We start from the raw sequence: 21,393 nt of genomic DNA, 5'->3' as shown, positions 1-21,393 counted from the left end.
CCAGAAACAGACCCACTGTTCACCAGTCTATCTGGCGTTTGGTGGTGACAGATCTTTGATAAAGTTCTAGGTTTAGAAGGCCCCAAGTATAAACTTAGATATCCAGTAACCTAGTAGAAGGGATTTGGTTAAAGCTTTTCCTCCACTACCTTGTACAGTAAAAAATAGTGTAGTACCGTGTTAGCCAGAAACAATATGTAACGTCAAATGCTTTTGTGTCAAAAAAGACAAAAGTATAGTAGGTATGATACCTTTATTGGCTAACCATAAAAATTCTATATGCGGCTTTCAGAGCACAGAGGCCCCTTCTTCAGGCAGTTTACAAAGGAATGACTGAGAAAAAAGCACAACATTTAATATGTTACACAAAGACAATTAGTACATGAGGTGATACATAATTAAGATAAGACAGGGCAACTTCCTTGTAAGCACTCAATCCCATTTTTGAATGCTTACAATGAGTCTGCAACGCAGTATGCATGTCTGAATAAGCCCTTATTCCCAACAAACAATATGCAAAACAGGTGGTAGTATAAACAAGTAGCTAACGATTTTAATAATTTGCATTAACCAAATATTTTACATTCACAGGTTTCCTGAAGGTCTTGAGGATGTGTCAAAATATCCATTGCTGATTCAGGAACTGCTGAGACGTGGATGGCAAGACCAAGAAATTAAAGGCGTTTTGAGAGAAAATTTCTTGAGGGTATTTAGACACGTGGAGAGAGTAAGTGACAATATATCTACATAATATCTACATTTTAAATATTTGTTTGTTACTATATAAGCCAAACTGAAACCCATGAATATTTTCCAAATCCCATTGACCCTAATTTAGTGCTTTAAAAACTAAAAACAGGTTTAGGTTACAAAGAAATGCAGCGTTCTGCACAGGCTGCTACTGTAGTGATAATTGGAGATTTTAATTATCCAGATATAAACCCCTTCCCAACATCCGCCGTATATATACGGCACACGTCGGGTGGGGGAATACAAAGCGGGCTCACCTGCCTTTGAACCCCCTCCAGCTCTCCTATTTGGGGCCCAAAACTGAATTCCATACTCAAGATGTGGCCTTACAAGGGAATTATAGGAGGGGTAATATTTGAATCACAGATTTTGAACTCTCTTTTTATACACCCTAAAATCCTTTTTGCTTTTGCAGCCGCTGCTTGACATTGAGTGCTGCTTATCTTATTTGTGACCAAAATACCTAGATCCTTCTCTTGTTGCGTTATCCCCAGTTTTATTCCATTTAATGTATATGCATTAATAGTATTATTGTGGACTAAGGGCATTACTTTACATTTAACAACATTAACCCCTTCAAGTCCAAACCATTTTTTTGTTTTTCACTCCCCGCCTTCCTTGCGGAAGGAGTTGTAACTTCTATTGGCACTATTTAAAGTACCATACCATCTAAAGTACTGGGAAACTGAAAAAATAATCTCAACAATTTAACTTTATTCTGCAGGTCCTTGCGATTATGGTGATTCCACAATTATATCTTTTTTTATATTTTACTACTATCAAAAGAAAACATAATCTTTTAAAAAATAATTGATTTGTGTCGTCATAACTTTTTAATTTTTTTGTAATTTGAGCAGTGTGAAGGCTTACTTTTTGCAGGATGAGCTGTGGTTTTGTTTTGTACCATTTATTTTTTTTGGTGCATACGACTGTTTGAAAACTTTTTATTCCATTTTTTTCAGGGCTAAGGTGACAAAAAAACTGAGATTCTGGCGCTTTAAATGTCATCGTGCGGGTTAAATAATGTTATATTGTAATAGTTTGGACATCTAAGTGGTTAAACGGCCAGGTTCAGAGTTACCTGTCACGATTCGTGGGTATGTGGACCCACTAGGCCGCACCGCCGTAGCGGAGTAGCAGCTGGCAAAACAACTGTCCTAGTACAAGAGCACCTCTGATAGTCCAGACAGTAGCTCGGCACAAATGAACTTGAAGACAGATGACACCAGATGTGGTGTGGGACAGCAGGCAAAACAGATGGCACAACACGACTCCAACATTTTAAGGCACAGGAACAAATATAGCACGGGATACAGGATACAGGTAGCAGGGCACGGGAACAACGGGAACAGGGTAACACTAGGGGACCATTTTCTAAGACTAACATGGGTAAACACAACAACACTCAGACAATGAGTGAAAGGGCAGAGCCCTTTTTATAGTTCAGGGTGATCATGGGCTAATTAGTGATTTTTTACATGTGGGCGCACTGGCCCTTTAAGGCCGGGCGCGAGCCTGCGCACGCTACGGGAACCTGCATAGCGAAGAGGAAGTGAGTGCCGGCGTCTCTCAGGAGGGAGATGCCTCCCAGCACTCACACGTCCATAGCCGCGGCCGTCGAGGGGTAAGTCAGAACACCGGTCCGCGGTTGTAGATGTTACATTACCTCTGTTCGTAGCTGTTAGTGCGAGGTGTCAGCTGTCAGCCTTGTCCATACTTCAACCCCCAAAACATGACATACAGTTTCATCAGGGTGCGTCAAGGGGTTAAAATACATCTGCTATGCTTTTGCCCATGCTGCCAGCTGAACAAGTTCTTTCTGTAATATATTATAGTCAAGCTGAATTTTAAGTATCCTACAAAGTTTTGTATCATCATCAACAAAGACTGACACCTTACTATCTATCCCATCCACAAGATCATTAATAAAGACATTAAAAAGAATTTGACCTAACACAGATCCTTCTAATACCCCACTGCTGACTTTAGCCCATTTTGTGTAAGTACGATTTATAACGACTCTTTGTTTTCTGCCCCTTAACCAATTCTTTACCCACGTGGTCCCTCAGTCCCTGCATCTGTAGCTTCAGAACAAGACTGTTGTGTGCTACAGTATCAAGTGCTTTTGCTAAATCCAAATATATCATATCAGTCACATGACCAACCTCCAGATTTCACTCACTTCCTCATAGAAATTGAGCACGTTGGTTAGGCACAACCTGTTTTTCATGAATCCATGCTGGTTGTTATCACGGCTATGGAGTATGTGGACCCACTAGTCCGCACCGCCCTAGCGGAGTAGCTGCTCGCCAAACAGTCAATGAAAGTCTTTAGGACAAGAGTACCTGGGTAGAAGATAGGCAAACACTTGGTGTGGCAAACAATTGGTGTGGCAAATACTTGGCGTGGCAAACACTTGGAATGATGGCACTTGGCGTGATGACACTTGGCACAGATGTCACTTGACACAGATAACAAACTCGACTCCGACACTATACTTCGTACTGGAACAAACACGATTACTGGATCGGGATACAGGATACGGGAACACTGGGTACAGGATACAACTAAGGGACCATTTGCTAAACGAACATGGGTAGACACAACATTGCTCAGGCACAGGAAGGAGGGCAGGAAAGAGTTAGGTAGGTCAGGGTGCACAGGGTTAGGTTAGAGAAGGTTATTGCGGTGCACACGCTGGCCCTTTAAGAGTCACCAGGGCGCGAGCGTGCACCCCACGTGAGCGAGCAGCGGGCGGGAGCCGTACATGCTGGCGTCCCTGGGGAGGAGAAGAGAAACACCGGCACAGAGGTATTAGATGCTGGCAGCCGCCAAGGGAAGCCGGATAGTGGCGATCGGCAGCTAATAATAATAATAATATTTTATCTACCACTATATACTTTTGCAGTTCATCTCTTAGAATACCTAATATTTTACATACCACAGATGTCAAACTTACTAAACAGTAGTTACTTTGTTCCACCTTATTACCCTTCTTAAAAATTGGTACTTAAGACGTCCTCCAATTCTGTGGCACTGATCCTATTACAAGAGACTCTAAAAAGATGAGACACAACAGTCAGTCCATTACTGAGCTCAATGCCCTAAATACCCGTAGATGAATGCTGTATGGGCCAGAGGCTTTATCAATATTTAATTTGCTCAGACAAATTTGTACTTCCTCCTGTAGGTGGAGAACTGTTATTACTGTCCATCTGAACATCTGGCACTGGCAGCTCATCAGTGAATACCGAGGAAAAATATGTGTTTAATATCTCAGCCCTGCCTTCGTCCCCTACAATTATTTTCCCATCGTCATCTTTAAGAGGTCCAATATTATCTGATTTTTTATTTTTGACATTTATATTGTAAAGGATTTGCCTGACACAGCTTCTGTGTCGACGCCCGTGGTTAATCAGTCTGCATCTGTGCCTAGGTCTGGTAGAGTGACTCGATCTGCTACCACTCAGGCTGGTAGGCTCAGGAGTGGGAGAACCTATCACAGCCTGGCCAGACGGTTCTAGCTCCCGCCCTTGGTCTATGTATACCTTCATTTGCTGCTTGTCCTTTGCGTGTGATTCCCTCTGATTCCTGGCTCTGCTGTTCCTGCTACTTACATTTGACCTGCTCCATATTGACCCTGGCTTGATTGACTACTATTCTTCTGCTCTGCTTTTGTTACCACGTACTCTCCTGGTTTGACTCGGCTCGTTCACTACTCCTGTTGCTCACGGTGTTGCCGTGGGCAACTGCCCCACTTCCCTCTCTTCTGTGTACCCTGTCTTGTGTTGTCTTTCGTGCACATATTGAGTGTAGGGACCGTCGCCCAGTTGTACGCCGTCGCCTAGGACGGGCCGTGCAAGTAGGCAGGGACTGAGTTGCGGGTAGATTAGGGCTCACTTGTCCGTCTCCCTACCCCGTCATTACATATATATTAACATATAAACATTTTTGGCATTCATTCAAATGTTGTTAGCGATTTATTTTTGTGTGAATAACTTTGATAACTTGATTTAATTTTTACAATTCCTGTTGAGATCTTTGTAAGTCTGGAATTCTTTTTCTGAACCCTCAGCCTTCAGTGTTTTAAATGCTTTTTGTTTCTGTCTTATTATATTTAGCCATATTGGTCTCCTTTTATTCCTAGACATTTTGTTACCAGAGGGTATAATCTTACTACACAATTCAAACCCTACAGACAACACACTGTTTCTCATCCACAGTCTCGGCGACAGATAACCCTATCTGTCCGCTTATAAATAGAATCTCCTACCATCAGCATCTGTCTGACCTTTTCTGCACTCCTACTCCCATACTTCCTGCAGCAGTCATTGTCCTAGTTGCTAGGGTATCTGCACACACAAGATCAAAAACGTCTGAAAATACGAAGCTCCTGATTTTCAGATGTTTTTTATTCAAACTCGCGTTTTTCATTGCGTTTTTACGGCCGTTTTTGCAGCTGTTTTTCTCTAGAGTCAATGGAAAATGGCTCCAAAAAGGGCTCAAGAAGTGACATGCACAAAACAGCCCGTCGGGACAGAACGCCGTTTGTCCCATTGAAATCAATGGGCAGATGTTTGGAGGTGTTCTGCTTCCGATTCTTCGGCCGTTTTTCGGCCGTTTACGACCTGAAAAACGTCTGAACATAAGCCATGTGAACATACCTTTAGGAGCTACGCCCTTCTCCAGTGATGCTGGCCCTGGATTTGCATCCCTAATATCAGCCATACATGTATATTTACTAGGTTGTGCCAGCTCAGGACTAGCCTCCCTGGCACTTTTCCCCCCACCCCTTCTTTAACTGTTACCCAGCTACTGATCTCTGGGTCCTGATATTGCCCACCTCCACCCACCTCCATTTCGCTGGCCACAGCTTGTTCCTGCTCAGTGAGCACTAAACCCCTCTCCGGGTTTGCAATGCTCCTGAGTGTTGCAAGCTGCATATTTAGATCCAAAACCTGGGCTTCCAAAAATACAACATGCTTGTATATAGGCATGCATAGATTGCGCAAGACACACACCTGGTAGCATTGTCCATGGAGCACATGTTTAAACAGTAAAATAAAATGAATCACTAAATGTCTTTCCCCCCTTTTAGTACAGCATACAACACTGCACAAAGAAAAATTACCAAACCTTAAAGAGGTTGTCCACTACCGGACAACTAATGACCTATCCACCGGATAGGTCATCAGTATATCATCGGTGTGGGTCCGACACCCGGACCCCGCACCGATCAGCTGGTTTGACTGCCTGTGTTCACCAGATGTAACAGTATGCAATGTACGAAGCCAGAAGCAGTTGGCTCCGTACATTGCATAGCAGTTGTGCTGCCGAACTGCAGCTCTGCTCCTATTCATTTGAATAGGAGCAGAGCTGCAGTACTGCAGCTCGGCCGCTATTCCGTGGCCGGAGTCATTTGCTTCCGGTATGGACGTCCGGTACCCGGAGGGTGTTGCACTCCCACCGATGATATACTGTTGACATATCCGATGGATAGGTCATCAGTTGTCCAGTAGTGGACAACCCCTTTAAATTCCTGTGTCCTTTTGTTAAACTGTGGCCCTGTATGTAAATATGCACTTATCTGCAAAATTGCACTTTACTGCACCCTCGCAAACTTCGCTACACTCAGCAAATCCTCGCCTGCAGCTCAGACAGCAATCAGACTACAGGTGCAACAATTTAAACAGATTTTTTATTTTTTTTACACTTTCCCAAAAATTTAAATCACACCATATTTAACCCTTTCTTGCATTCCCATGTGCATGTATGTGATGCAGTTAAACTGTTACTGCACCGCGAGACGCCGTGACAGTTTACTGCGAACTACTGTCCGAGACAGCTTAGCAATAGGCTAGCCGGCAGGGGACACAGGGCCGGCTCTAGGTTTATGTGGGCCCTTGGGCGACACAGACTAAGTAGGCCCCTTTGCGGTGGAACTCACGGCGGCAATAAAATGGCAGAAAATTTCACTTTGTGTCCCCTCCAGGTAGTGCCATACAGCCCCCTCCCAGGTAGTGCCACACAGCCCCCCCAGGTAGTCCCACACAGCCCCCTCCTCCCACTTAGTGCCACACAGCCCCCCTCCCTGTAGGTAGCGCCTTTGGGATTCCCTCTTGAAGTATAATGCCCAGCCTGAGCATTGCCGATGCTCTGGCTGGGGATTCCGCTTCAGGGAAGCCCCTGACGTAACTGTCCATATATGGATAGTGTTGTCAGTGGCAACCCCAGAGCCATAGTCCCGGGCAGAGTACTACTAGCACTCTGCCTGGGAACTCTGCTCTGCTCCTGACATCACTGTCCATATATGGATAGTGATGTCCGGAGCAGAGCTGAAGTCCCGGACAGAGCGCTAGTAAAGGCTCTGCTCCGGGCTCTGGGGAAGCCCCTGACATCACTGTCCATATACGCATAGTGATGTCAGAGGCAACCCCAGAGCCAAAGTTCCGGGAAGAGAGGTACTAGCACCTGGGACACTGCTTTGCTCCTGACAACACTGTCCATATATGGACAGTGAGGTCAGGGGCTTCCCCAGAGACAGAGTCCCGGAGAAGAACCGCTTGTGCTCTGCCTGGGACTCCTCTCCTTCTCCATATATGTACAGTGATGATGTGACGACTGCAGCGTCAGCACATAGGGGCCGAGTGGGCCCCCCCAAGGGTAGAGGGCCCCGGCACTTGCCCATGTTCGCCGGGTGCTGTCGCCGTTCCTGAGGGGACCAATCACAGTGGTCCCCTGTCGGTGATTTCTGTGGTTGGTCTGTTATTGCAGATAGACCAATCACAGTGAAGTGACATAGGTAGCGCTTGTTTTACAATAGTCTCCGGCTCTGATGTTCTCTGTTGGTGTTGAGTGAAGATCAGAGAAGTGTTAAGTCAGAGCTAGAGAATAATTTCTAAAAATCATTATAAAAATATCCCCAGTGCCCAATCTGTACCCTCCTGTGCTGATCAGTCACCTCCTGTGCTCCATCACCACATCCCTGTGCCCTATCAGCCCATCCCTGTGCCCCCTCAGAACCCCAATGTGCCCCATCAACACCCCACTGTGCCCCATCAGCACCCCACTGTGCCATATCAGAGCCCCATCAGCGTCATCTGTCACTGCCTAGTGACAGAAATCACTGGATCAGTATAGTCAGCCAGACTGTGTGTGAAACCCCTTTGGTGGGTTTTTCCCCGTGTTTTTTTTCTTTTTTTTTGTCGGGTGGCCACTGCTGATGAGCCATACGCCTTATTCTGTGCTGATTCAGACTCCGCAAGCAGAGATATGGTGGCATTTTTTTATGTCATCATCCTCAAGTGACACTTCTAGTGAAGAACCCCCGCATAAACTTTCTAGGGCTAGTGCGCCAGCACAACCCTGTACAGATGCCCCTATGTGGATTGCCCCTGACAATTATATACCCCAGGTGCCTGAATTTATTGCCACCCCAGGCACCAACGTGGACACTACTGGATTTAGAGAGAAAGATTTAAAAAAAAATTAAAAAAAATTCTCTGAAGATTTAATTTGTCTTATGGTACAGCAGAAAAAATATTTATGCGGCACAATTTATTGCCCGCAATCCCAACAGTTATTATGTCAGGCCCCAAAAATGGACCCCTACTAATACAGATGAAATACAGAAGTTTTGGGGCCTCCTACTTAACATGGGTATTACAAAAAAGCCCACTATTGGCTCCTTTTAGAGCACTGATATGCTACACCATTGCCCACTGTACTGCCTCACCATGCCAAGGGCTCGTTTCGAGATCCTGTTAAGGTTCCTGCATTAGAATAATAATGAGCAATGCCCACCCACAAATCACCCCAGTTTTGACAGACTTTTTAAATTTAGGCCAGTAGTTAACCACTACAATTCGAAATTTACACCCCACAGAAAAGCATTGCAGTGGACAAATCCCTGGTGCATTTCAAAGGCAGGCTACACTTCCGCCAGTACCTGCCCAACAAAAGGTCTAGATATGGCGTGAAGCTGTACAAAGTGTGCAAAAGTGTATCAGGGACACAATTTCAAGTTCAGAATCTATGAAGGAAAAATATTCTAAAATAGAGCCCCCTGTCCGAGGAATAAGTGGGAAGATAGTATGGGATTTGCTGCACCCCCTCACTGGACCACGGATACCATCTTTACATTGACAATTTTGACAATTTTTATAATAGTGTCCCGATTGCACTAGTATAAAAAATTGGCCGTGTATGAAACACAAGTGGCACTATATAATTTGTTTGTTCTGTATAAAAGTGCAGGCCATAGGTAGACTTTTCAAGAAAAAATTATGAAAACATTGATTTTTGAAGACCAGGAAGGGGAGGGCAGAAGTGGAAGCAGCAGTGCTTCTGCAATAGGGGGCTCAAGAATTGTCCATGGGCAGCATTTCCCTGGCATACTTCTCACAGAAAAGGAAGCCCCAAAAAAGGTGTTGCGTGTGCTCAATGAGGGTAATTAGTAAAGACAACTGACTTCTGTGAGACCTGCCCCTCCAGACCGGGTCTCTGCATTGGAGAGTGATTTTGAGCATACCACACCTCTGTTGATTTTAATTAAATCCCTTTTCTTCCTGTCTTAACCGTCGCCTGGTTATTTATTTTCTAAAATTGATTTCATTTTCAATAATTTTGTAATTTCCCATTTTGTCCCCATTGACATTTTAAAAAAAAACTACCAAATAAAACAAAAAATTCCCATTATACCCCTAGATGAATACCTTGAAAGTTGTAATTTTATTCAAGTAGGCATTTCATGAATCTTTAAATGTTCTGGCACCCGTGTTGTATAAAAATCTTCAGAGTTAAAAGTGGGCCCTAAAAACCTCCTGGCACTCCTTTTAGTTCTGAGTTCTGACGTGCAATCCTGACATCCCAGTAAAACCACCAAATAAAACAAGAAATTCCCATCATATCCCTAGATGAATAGCTTGAAGCACAGGAGAAAAGGCACACCAAATATTGAGGCACTTTGCTACTCTGAAATGTACTGCCCAAAAAAAAGGACACTAAGCTGTGAAAAAAATGACACGTTTTCCAATCATTTCTGCATAAATACCTGCTTTCCATTAATTCCTGCGAAAGAAATGTGGGGTCTTTATACTCACTACACACCAAGATAAAAGTGTAAGGGGTATCGTTTTCAAAATATTTTCAAAATGTAAGAGAAGCTGTAATGACTGTGTCCTGCCGCACAATGCTCAATTTTTTTTACTGTATCGTGAAATGGCCATATTTTTTATTTGGTGGATGTCTAATAATCAAACTGTTCCATATTAATACACTATGGGCTTTATTATAGTTTCGTTCGGGATTTTACTGAATCTCTTACACCCGACAATACTTCGAGAAATACTAACATTATTTTGGGGACTAGTGATCCTTTACTGTTCCTATAGATGGTTTGGGCACAGTCCTTTTATATATTCTGTAGGTGATTGGTTGTTTAGTGTGCATAGCGGTTCCTACCTTGCTGGGCAGGGGCCTGTTATGGTGAACCTCGTCACTTGGCACGTTCGTCTCTCATATAGGGATTGATGGGGCTAAAGAGATGTTGTATGAACAGTCACTATAAAAAATAAAATGTTATCATAGCCCTACCGGTGTTTTATATCTTGTGAACAAACTCGAGTTTGCCAGATAGTTGGATATATTTTCCTCCATTTTTTTTTTAAAATATATTGCCCTTCACTCCAGAACAGTTTATTTTTTCCACTACAATTTATCATATATCAGACCAGAATGCTGTTCACAACTGCATCAGAATGACACAAATGTGGGACAACTGTTTTGTTAGCAAGACATAGTCATATAATCAGGCAAATTCATTTTTCGGGACATGCCTCTCTTATGAGAACATAGTGGTCAGCATGCTCACTACACCTCTGAAAGCTTAAGGGGCATAGTTTTAAGAATTGGTCATTTCTTGGGGGTTTCTATCGTTCTGTAAGCTCAATGCCTCTACAAGCGTAGAATAGGGCCTTGAATCCCATCACTTGTGCCCTAAAACTAAGGAGTGCTCCCTCCATTTAAGGCCCAGCCGTGTGTCCAGAAAGCAGGTTGGGGCCACAATGAGGATATCCCTAAACACAAGAGAAACAGGGTGATACACTTTGGGGTGTGTTTATTCATTTTCAAGTTCACTTAACAAAGAAATCTGTCTTTAAACTGATACATTTGTGTATTTGTTTTCACTTGCTTTGCATTAAATTTAGCAAAAAAAACTGTGGGGTCAAAATACTCACTACACCCCTAGATAAATAGCTTAGGCCTCATGCACACGACCGTAAAAACACCCGTTATTACGGGTCGTAACTACGACCCGAAATAACGGGCCCATAGACTTCTGTTAGCCACGGGTACCTTACCGTTTTCTCACGGGAAGGTGCCCGTGCCGTTAAAAAGATAGAACATGTTCTATTTTTTTATGTTACGGGCCGTGCTACTATACTTTATAATGGGAGCACGGCTCGGAAAAACGGCCGGCCGGCCGTGCCCGGCCGTGCTCGTAATTACGAGTGCGGTCGTGTGCATGAGGCCTTAAATAATAGCTAAACGTTTCCCAAACTTCTGACATCTCATAGTGACATGTCAGAAGTTTGGATTGGTGGGGGTCCAAGCACTGAGACCCCCATCAATCGCTGGAACGAAGCAGCTGAAGCGCTCGTGTGAGCGCTCAGCTGCTTCGTATCTGTTCAGCTTTTTCCGGAATAAATGTATCGGAGTACGGTCTCATAGACTTTCTATTGAGTCCGTACTTTGATACGTTTATTTCTGGAAAAAGCAGAAAAGAGACGAAGCGGCTGAGCGCTCACACGGGCGCTTCAGCTGCTTCGTTCTAGTGATTGGTGGGGGTCTCAGTGCTCAGACCCCCACCAATCCAAACTTATGACACGTCACTATGAAATATCAGAAGTTTGTCAAACGTTTAGCTACACTTTAAGGGGTGTCGTTTTTTTAAATTGGGTAATTTATGGGGGGTTTCTATCCTTCTGGCAGCTCAATGCCTCTCCAAATGTTCAGTGGGACCTAAAACATTTTCAAGCAAAATGGGTGTCCTGAAAGCTACTGGGTGCTCCCTTCCTTTTGGGCCCTTCCGTGTGTCTAGGCAGCCCATTCTCTAAACCCAGACAAAAAGAATCATTCTGGATATACAAATGACTTGATCTATTTGGCCTCAATGGCGTCATTTTTATCCTCCTTTCATTTTTCTAAACTTTCCTCATCTTATGTCTTTATAGATGTTTCACTGCATGCCCGTCTGCCTTTGAGATTTTACCATGTGTCTCGTTTACCACTGTTCTATATACATTGATTTAAATATGTTTTTATCATATTATACATATATTATTATATGCTGCATACATTATTATATTATCTTATTATATGTTACATCATCACATTCTCTAATTTAATGTATATATAGTCATTAACCTTTCAATGCCATATCTTTACTTTGCCTGCACACCGTACCATTCCAATTTCATACGATACCCTTTTATCCATATTGCACCAATCCCTTATATCCCCCATATTTCCTTCTTTTCCCCGTGCATCACCCAAATCCCTATTCAAATATACTAACCCATGTACATCACCCTTTCCTCATTACTAGATAAGCCCAGAAGAAAAATTTACACAGCGCCTCATAGTGCAGGTCAACCAGGACAATTTTAGGGAGAGAAGGGTAGCAAATATGCTTACATGGGAACGTTATGCTAACACAGGCACAAACATGGTAAGAAGAAGGAAATTTTAGGATGGTCAGCTGCAGCTTTATCCTTGCCAGTGGTCAGATTAGTCACAGCTATTTCAATGGTGCAAAATGTTTGGAAAAAAGGAAAAATATATAGCAGCGCTGCTAACATCAGGCACTGACAAGACCTTTATTCAAAGAAGTCTTTATTAGGTAGCCTACGTTTTGACACTAATGTCTTCATCAGGCCAATAATACACAGTTCGTAATAGACCGGACGCTACAGACTTGTCACAGACAGATGGAGGCTGACTGGCAGCGGGCAGCTTGATGCCGGCTAAGAGCAGAATGCTGGACACAGGCGGATAGCTGGAAACAGGCTGATAGCGGATGACTAGACACAGGCTGATAGCAGATAGCTGGAAACAGGCTGATAACGTATGACTAGACACAGGCGGATAGCAGATAGCTGGAAACAGGCTGATAGCGGATGACTAGACACAGGCTGATAGCAGATAGCTGGATACAGGCAGACAGCGGATGACTAGACGCAGGCTGATAGCGGATAGCTGGACACAGGCTGACAGCGGATGACTAGACACAGGCTGACAGCGGATGACTAGACACAGGCTGAAAACGGATGACTAGACACAGGCTGACAGCGGATGACTAGACACAGGCTGATAGCGGATAGCTGGACACAGGCTGATAGCAGGTGGATGGACGCAGGCTGATAGTGTAATGTCCCCCAAGACATTACTTGTGAGATAATGTGTTGTAAATGTATTATATTAAATTTTTTGCACTTTTAGGTACTGTCACTTTAAAATAACAAATGTAAAGTAACAATGCTCTGTGTTACAGCCTATGCAGGAATGGCTTAGACCAGGGGTCTCAAGCACGCGGCCCGCGGGCCGCATGCGGCCCCTGGGGCTGTCATCTGCGGCCCGCGGGACACAGAGCCGCTAGTATCGGCTCTGCTCCGAGACTCTGGAATTCCCTGACATCGCTGTCCACATATGAACAGCGATGTCTGGGGCTTCCCCAGAGCCGGAGTCCTGGGCAGAGCGCTAGTACAGGCTCTGCACCGGGACTCTGTGGAATTCCCTGACATCGCTGTCCATGTTTGGACACACGATGTCTGGGACTTCCCCAGAGCCGGAGTCCCGTGCAGAGCGCTAGTATAGGCTCTGCTCCGGGACTGTGGAATTCCCTGACATCGATGTCCATATATGGACAGTGTGTCAGGGTCTTCCCCAGAGCGGAGTCCCGGGCAGAGCGCTAGTATAGGCTCTGCTCTGGGGAAGCCTCTGACATCGCTGTCCATACATCGACAATGATGTCAGGGGCTTCCCCAGAGCAGGAGTCCCAGTGATGTCAGGAGCACAGCTGGAGTCCCAGGAAGAGCCTACTAGCGCTCTGCCCTGGACTCCAGCTCTGGGGTTGCCCCTGACATCTCTGTCCATATATGGACAGTGATGTCAGGAGGAGAGCTGGAATCCCAGGCTGCACTCACAACTCTACTATTATATCATGTACTTTACTCAAGTCACATCCAGAGCTGCACTCACAACTCTACTGTAACATCATGTACTATACTCTAGAGACATCCACAGCTACACTCACAACTCTACTGCAAGATCAGTAGATGCAGATGCAAACATCAAACATCTTGTCTTATACTCCAAACAAATCCAGAGCTCCAGTCACAACTCTACTATTATATAATGTGCTATACTCCAGTCACATCCAGAGCTGCAGTCACAACTCTACTGTAACATCTGTCTTATACTCCAGCCACATCCAGAGCTGCAGTCATAACTCTACTGTAACATCATGTCCTGTACTCCAGTCACATCCAGTGCTGCAGTCACAACTGTACTGTAACATCAGGTCCCATACTCCAAACAAATCCAGAGCTGCAGTCACAAATCTACTGTAGTTCGAGTGCTAGAAGCGGCTCTGCTCCGGGACTCCAGCTCTGGGCAAGACCCTGACATCACTGCGGTAGCATCTGCGGAGGGCACTGTGGCCTTATCTAGGGGTGTGTTGCATTATCTACAGAGGTCACTGTGGCAGCATCTACAGAGGGCACTGTGGCAGCATCTACAGAGGGCACTGCGGCAGCATTTACAGAGGACTCTGCGGCAGCATTTACAGAGGACTCTGCGGCAGCATCCACAGAGGGCACTGCGGCAGCATCCGCAGAGGGCACTGCGGCAGCATCCACCGAGGGCACTGCGGCAGCATCCACCGAGGGCACTGCGGCAGCATCCACCGAGGGCACTGCGGCAGCATCTACCGAGGGCACTGCGGCAGCATCCACCGAGGTTCCTGGTTCAGTCAGAGTGGCAGTTGGAGTTTGGGAGCAGTTGGAGTCAGTTGACAGTGAGTAGTGACCAGTTCTGCTAGGAGATCACCACATTTCAGTGAAGCCCCTGAAAACAGGCAGAGCAGCTTGCAGAGGAAAGATAAGCAAGAGAGAAAGTACAGGCTGGACCCGGCAGAATGCCATAGGGGGAGGCCACCATGATCAGGGATGTTAGGAAGGGAAGGAGTTAAGGAGTTAGGGGTGTGTTTAGGAGGGGGCGGATGTGAGGGGGGGCGAGGTCAGTTTACTTAAGGGTAGGAGAGGGAAAGGCGTCGCCATCTTTAGTAACAGCTCAGGGAAGCTTGCAGCAGCACAGGGAAGCTGGTGATCTTTAGTTAACAGCACAGGGAAGATTGCAGCAGCACAGGGAAGTTTGTCCAGTACTTTATAATGGATGCACTACTTACCCAGCTCCGTGTTTGGATCTGGGGAGCAGGCGGTGCCGTCCTCTCCTCCCCGGCGGCGGTCACGTCGCACGAGGCCTCCGGAGAGGTTGAGCCCGGAAGTGATGCCACGAGCCAGGCGCAGGGTAAGGAGCCCCACGAGGGACCCTCCAGGCCGGGCCCCTCGCTCGGCTGCCGTGAGCAGGACGGCCTGGTCTGAGAGGAATCCTGGAAGCCGGCCTGGCTCAGCGGAGGTGGTAGGGCAGGCACCCATGCATCCGGGACCTCCCTCTGCCTCCAGACGACGGGACCCAGGACTTGCGGTGGGCCGTGCTGGCGATGCTCCAGTCGGGCGGCCCACCTGTACCCAGGATGGTGCAACCAATTCCAGGCGTGTGCCACGGTCGGTGGTGACACGGCGGGCAGGAGGGCGGCTACCTGCGGGCCGCGGGGTGGTCGAGCCTCCCCAACAGACGGGCGGAGAGGCCCAGTTCATTGGCGCAGTTAAGGAGCGCTCCATCAGAAGGTCGGGGATGTCATGCGTGCGGCGCTTGTCCTGGCCCGTCTGGGCAGGATGAAGTGGACGACCGTGAGTTCGGTGACCAAGAGGGACGTCTGGATGGATCCTTCGCCCCGGCTGGTGGGGACACAGCACCTGCGCAGCCCGGTGAGTCGCTGTCTCCTACTTTTTCATTGCCTGCTGTATTTCGGTCCCCAGGGGTAGGGGGTGGGGGTTCACTTTTGCCTACGGGATTGCCGGGGTGTAGCGGGGGGATTACAGGAAGTACGGGTGGTGGGGGTGAGATTCAGGAATTGTTGTGTTGTGTGCGTGACCTTTTGGCGCGATGCGGAGGGGGGGCGATAGGTTCCCCGTCCCCGGTTGCAGCTTGGGTGGGGCCGTCGGGGCCTGCAGTGGTGGATAGCACGCTATGGGGAGCTGGGGTGGTGTCTAGGGAATCGGGCGTGGCAGTGTCGGTGCAGACAGAAAAGGATGTGGCAGTGGATGAGGTGTGGTTGGATGATAAGGCGAAGGGCGAGGTCTATGTTTGTTTTGAGGGCCCATTGGGGGCGCATCTGAAACCGGAAGTAAGGGAAAAGATATGGAGGGATGAATATGTGGAAATTTTTTCATTGTTGCCGTTGGAGAAGTTCAATTTAGATAAAGGGAAGTGGTTGGAAAGCAAGAAGGAGAAGGAGGAAAAACGTCGGTATCGATTGATTCCCCAAACTTTTGTTAATTGGTTGCAGGCGTTTGCTATTTTGGCAAGCGTAATTGGACAGAAGACGCCGGAGCATTGTTCCGGCCTCTTCTGTTATATGGATGCTATCGGAGAGGCTCATCGAGTTTACGGCGGGCAGACGTGGCTGCGCTATGATGAGCAGTTCCGGCAGCGGAAGGCAGTGAGACCTGACATTAGGTGGGATAACAAAGACATAGGGTTATGGTTGCGGGTCATGGCTCCAGTGCGTTTTGGCCAGTCCTTTCAAGGGGGTGGGGCCGGGGTGGCCGGCCCCTCATTGCCTTCGGGGGGGGGGAGCAGGGGGGACAGGAGGAAAATCCGGGTTCTGCTGGCAGTTTAATGAGGGCCAGTGTAAGTTCGGATCGGGTTGTAAGTTCAAACATAGCTGCTCCTCCTGCGGGGGGATCTCTCACGGAGCGGTTAAATGTTTTCGGAAGGGAAAAGGACGAGGGGCCGGGGGCGCTAGTCAAGGGCCGGACACCGGTGAGGTGGGAAGACATGGAGCCCTTTCTAAATAGGTACCCTGATAGGTCCAGGGCAAGTTTGTTGTTGGATGGTTTGCGGGTTGGTTTCCGGAACCCTGCCCCTGCTCACAAGGTGCCGTTTACCTTGCGTAGTTTGCGTTCAGCGTTGCAGTATCCAGGGGTAGTAGGGGATAAGTTGCGGAAGGAGGTGGAGTTGGGGCGCATGGCAGGTCCGTTTGAGAGTTGCCCTTTACCGGAGCTGGTGGTGTCACCACTGGGGGTGGTGCCTAAGAAGGAGCCGAATAAGTTTAGGCTCATACATCATTTATCTTACCCGAGGGGGCGATCGGTTAATGATGGGATTTCTCCAGAACTTTGCTCGGTGGCTTACACGTCGTTTGATGCGGCAGTTGCGTGGGTGCGCCGCTATGGTGTGGGTGCATTAATGGCAAAAACGGATATTGAGTCGGCCTTTCGCCTCCTCCCTGTGCATCCTGACAGCATACGGCTGTTAGGATGTTATTGGGACGGGCCTTATTTTGTGGATCGCTGCCTCCCTATGGGGTGTTCTATTTCCTGTGCCTATTTTGAGGCTTTTAGTTCTTTCCTGGAGTGGGTGGTTTGCGATGTTGCGGGGGTCTCGTCGGTCATACATTACTTGGATGATTTCCTGTGTGTTGGTCCAGGCGGGTCTTCGGTTGGTGCTACGTTGTTGAACATGATAGAGTGGGTGGCAAAGAGGTTCGGTGTGCCTTTGGCCCAGGACAAAACGGAAGGACCTAGCTCCTGTCTGGTCTTTTTAGGAATCACCATTGATTCTTTGAGGATGGAGTGTCGGCTCCCGCAAGATAAATTGGTAGCGTTACGGGCGGAGGTGGACCGGGCTAGACATTTGCGTAAGATCACGTTACGTGCATTACAGTCATTATTGGGTAAGCTTAACTTTGCTTGCAGGATTATGCCCATGGGCCGGATTTTCAGCAGGCGGCTGTCGGGAGCGACGGCTGGGGTGACAGCCCCTCATCATTTCATTCGTCTGACACAGGCGCTGAGGGCAGATTTGGCAGTTTGGTTTGAGTTTTTGCATCGTTATAATGGGAGGTCCTTGATCATGGCCCCGGTGGTTGACAGCGTAGATTGGGAGCTGTTTACAGATGCTGCGGGGGGCGTGGGATTTGGGGCTTACTGCAAGGGTCAGTGGTGCGCGGCGCGGTGGCCTGAGGAATGGGCGGAGTTGGGTTTGGTGAAGAACCTGGCATTCCTAGAGCTGTTTCCCATAGTAGTGGCGGTGGAAATTTGGAGTGAGAGGTTTCGGGACAGCAAGGTACGGTTCCATTGTGACAACTTGGGCGTGGTGGGGGCTATTAACAACGTGTCAGCGTCATCCCCCCCGGTCGTCCGGCTGTTGAGGCACCTGGTTTTACGTTGCTTGTCTTTGAACGCTTGGGTTGTGGCGGTTCATGTGCCAGGGATCAAAAATGACATCGCAGATTCTCTTTCTCGCTTGCAGTGGGAGCGGTTCAGGATGGTGGCTCCGGACGCGGAGGAGGACGGGATCGCTTGCCCGGAATGGTTGTGGGGGCTGGGTTACGAGCCGCAGGAGGTTTGATTCAGGCTTCGCTTGCGCAGGGTACTTGGGCTGCTTATGATTCGGCGTGGCGGGAGTGGGAGAGTTGGTTGGCAGTTCTGGAGGGTGTAGTGACGGATGATGATCGGGTGGTGGCGTTGTTAGTCTTTCTGGGGCAAGTCTCTATCGCGGGCTGGTCAGTGTCCAAGGTAAATCGTTTTGTGGCAGCCCTGGCTTTTGGTTTTAAGGTCCGGGGGTACACAGATGTTACAAAAAGTTTTTGGGTTGGCCAGGCCCTGAGGGGGTACAGGAGAGGGAGGATGTTGCCGGATCGGCGGCGCCCTGTCTCGTTTATGTTGTTGGAACAGTTGTGGGGGGTGTTGTGTGACATTTGTTTTTCCAGCTACGAGGTGACCCTGTATAGGTTGGCATTCTCGTGGGCATTTTTTGGGGCCCTGAGGGTCGGGGAGCTGGTGGCTCCCAGCACAAGGAGACCTGGGGGGTTGAGAATGGAAGATGTGTTGGTAACGGATCGGAGTGTGGAATTCTGGATCCGGCGGTCTAAGACGGATCAAGGGGGTCGGGGTAAGAGAGTGGTGTTGGGGGTGGCCAAGGGGGTCAGGATGTGCCCAGTCGCCTGCTTTGCGGGGTTCAGAGAGGTCTCAACGGTGCGTAGGGGACAGTTGTTGTGTCATGAGGATGGGTCCTTTATGTCCCGGTATCAGTTTACGTGGGTTTTTCGTAGGTGTCTGCGGAAGTTGGGACTGGAGGAGGCGTTGTTTTCCCCCCATTCTTTTCGGATTGGGGCAGCGACGGAGGCGGTGGCATGGGGGTTGGGTGAGGAAGTGGTAAAGCAGATAGGTCGATGGGATTCCCGCCGCTTCCAGCTGTATGTGCGCCCTCAGTTTATATGATAGTCCAGTCGTAATCCCTCCTTCTCTACACTCCCTCCAGGTCCCCTCATCGTTTTTCTCTCCTCCTCCATGTTTCGCTTGCATCCTTACTCGTTTTGTTAATCAGTGGTTTTATTTTTCAGGACCAGCGGGGCGATTGGTGTGGATCGTCGGGCATTCCTACGTTCATTGGGGGGCGGAGCGGGCGGATGTTCGTCCAGACGGGCGGCAGTTGGGTTTTCGGCGGGAGGATGTAGTCGTGCGGTGGCTGGGGAGTAGGGGGATGCTGTGGAGTCGGGTGTTGCCGGACGTGCATCGGTTTGCGCTGATGGACAGGGCCCCGGATGTCTTGGTGTTGCATGTCGGGGGTAACGATTTGGGTAGTCGTCCTTTTCGGGAATTGATCAGGGATATAAAATACGATCTACTCAGGTTATGGTCCGGCTATTAAGGTGGTGTGGTCAGAGATTGTCCCGCGGAAGGTTTGGCGGCATGCTAGATCGGTGCAGCGGTTGAATAAAGCCAGGGTTAAGGTTAATCGGGCAGTTTCGGGTTTCGTGGTGAGAAACGGGGGGGTCTTCGTGCGTCATTATGACTTCGTGGATGGCCAGGGTAATTATTGGCTAGGTGATGGTGTGTACCTGATGGCCGTGGGGATCGACCTGTGGACTCTGCGCCTGCAGGAAGGTATCGAAAGGGCCCTCTCGTTGGGTGGGGGCTCGCATACTTAAAGGTGTCTAAGTATGTTCGTGTGGCGGATTGGGGGTCCTTGGAGTTGGTGGTAAATTACTGTGGGGGGGGGATTCATAGGGGGTATGGTCCCTCCCCAATTTATTATGGTTGGTAGTCTGCTCAATTTGGGCTCCTGCTGGGTGGTGTCCCGAGGAGTGGTCAATTTGGGCTCCTGCTGGGTGGTGTCCCGAGGAGTGGTCAATTTGGGCTCCCGCTGGGTGGTGTCCCGGGGAGTGGTTGCGGTTGAGGTCAGCCAACTGCTGGTATAACGGTGCCCCTGAGCCAGTAGGGTGACGGCTGGGAGAAAAATACTATGCAGGTGGGCTGTTTCGTGACAGACTTTTGTAGCTCCAAGGACTCCCCTTCCATTGTTATTATTATTTGTAAATTGGTGTTCTTGATGTTTGTTTGTAAATAAAATGGCTGCTGTGGCCAAATTTATCCAACCCAAGTGTCTGAGTCTTATTAGAGGGACAGGGGGTTTGGAAAAAGGTATGGCCATTAATGGGGAAGGTGAGTAGGTGAAGCCACTTCCCCCCGGTAGGAGTGTACGCACTCTACAGTCCCCTGATCAAGTACAGGCTGGACCCGGCAGAATGCCATAGGGGGAGGCCACCATGATCAGGGATGTTAGGAAGGGAAGGAGTTAAGGAGTTAGGGGTGTGTTTAGGAGGGGGCGGATGTGAGGGGGGGCGAGGTCAGTTTACTTAAGGGTAGGAGAGGGAAAGGCGTCGCCATCTTTAGTAACAGCTCAGGGAAGCTTGTCCCACCCTCCCTCCCAAAATGATGTGTTCATCTGTGTGACTATTTTGGTATTTCGCTTTGTTGCTCGTTGTTTTTGTTTTTCCGCAGGTACCGGAGGATGCTGTGGAACAGTTTTGCAATGTCGCAGCAGTTGTATGGCGGATTGGGGGTCCTTGGAGTTGGTGGTAAATTACTGTGGGGGGGGATTCATAGGGGGTATGGTCCCTCCCCAATTTATTATGGTTGGTAGTCTGCTCAATTTGGGCTCCTGCTGGGTGGTGTCCCGAGGAGTGGTCAATTTGGGCTCCTGCTGGGTGGTGTCCCGAGGAGTGGTCAATTTGGGCTCCCGCTGGGTGGTGTCCCGGGGAGTGGTTGCGGTTGAGGTCAGCCAACTGCTGGTATAACGGTGCCCCTGAGCCAGTAGGGTGACGGCTGGGAGAAAAATACTATGCAGGTGGGCTGTTTCGTGACAGACTTTTGTAGCTCCAAGGACTCCCCTTCCATTGTTATTATTATTTGTAAATTGGTGTTCTTGATGTTTGTTTGTAAATAAAATGGC

At 48.1% G+C, this 21,393-nt stretch overlaps 1 protein-coding gene across 3 annotated transcripts in view; it reads left to right on the top strand.

The window, feature by feature from the left end:
* The window catches only part of LOC142660696 (dipeptidase 2-like), a 183,797-nt gene that overhangs the window by 142,600 nt on the left and 19,804 nt on the right, over nt 1-21,393 (top strand). For 2 of the 3 annotated variants that reach the window (XM_075837481.1, XM_075837482.1), the window contains exons 10-11: nt 592-727; nt 14,504-14,985. In XM_075837481.1, coding sequence (XP_075693596.1) covers nt 592-727; nt 14,504-14,851 — 484 coding nt within the window. In that variant the 3' untranslated portion in view covers nt 14,852-14,985. Of the gene's footprint in view, nt 1-591; nt 728-14,503; nt 14,986-21,393 lie in introns of those variants that run through there. The other variant, XM_075837483.1, reaches the window with a different exon arrangement.

The sequence above is a fragment of the Rhinoderma darwinii genome, chromosome 9 (assembly GCF_050947455.1).
Source record: "Rhinoderma darwinii isolate aRhiDar2 chromosome 9, aRhiDar2.hap1, whole genome shotgun sequence".
NCBI lineage: Eukaryota > Metazoa > Chordata > Amphibia > Anura > Rhinodermatidae > Rhinoderma > Rhinoderma darwinii.
The sequence above is the reverse complement of the archived record's forward strand: the minus strand, read 5'-3'. Positions and strand labels throughout refer to the sequence as shown.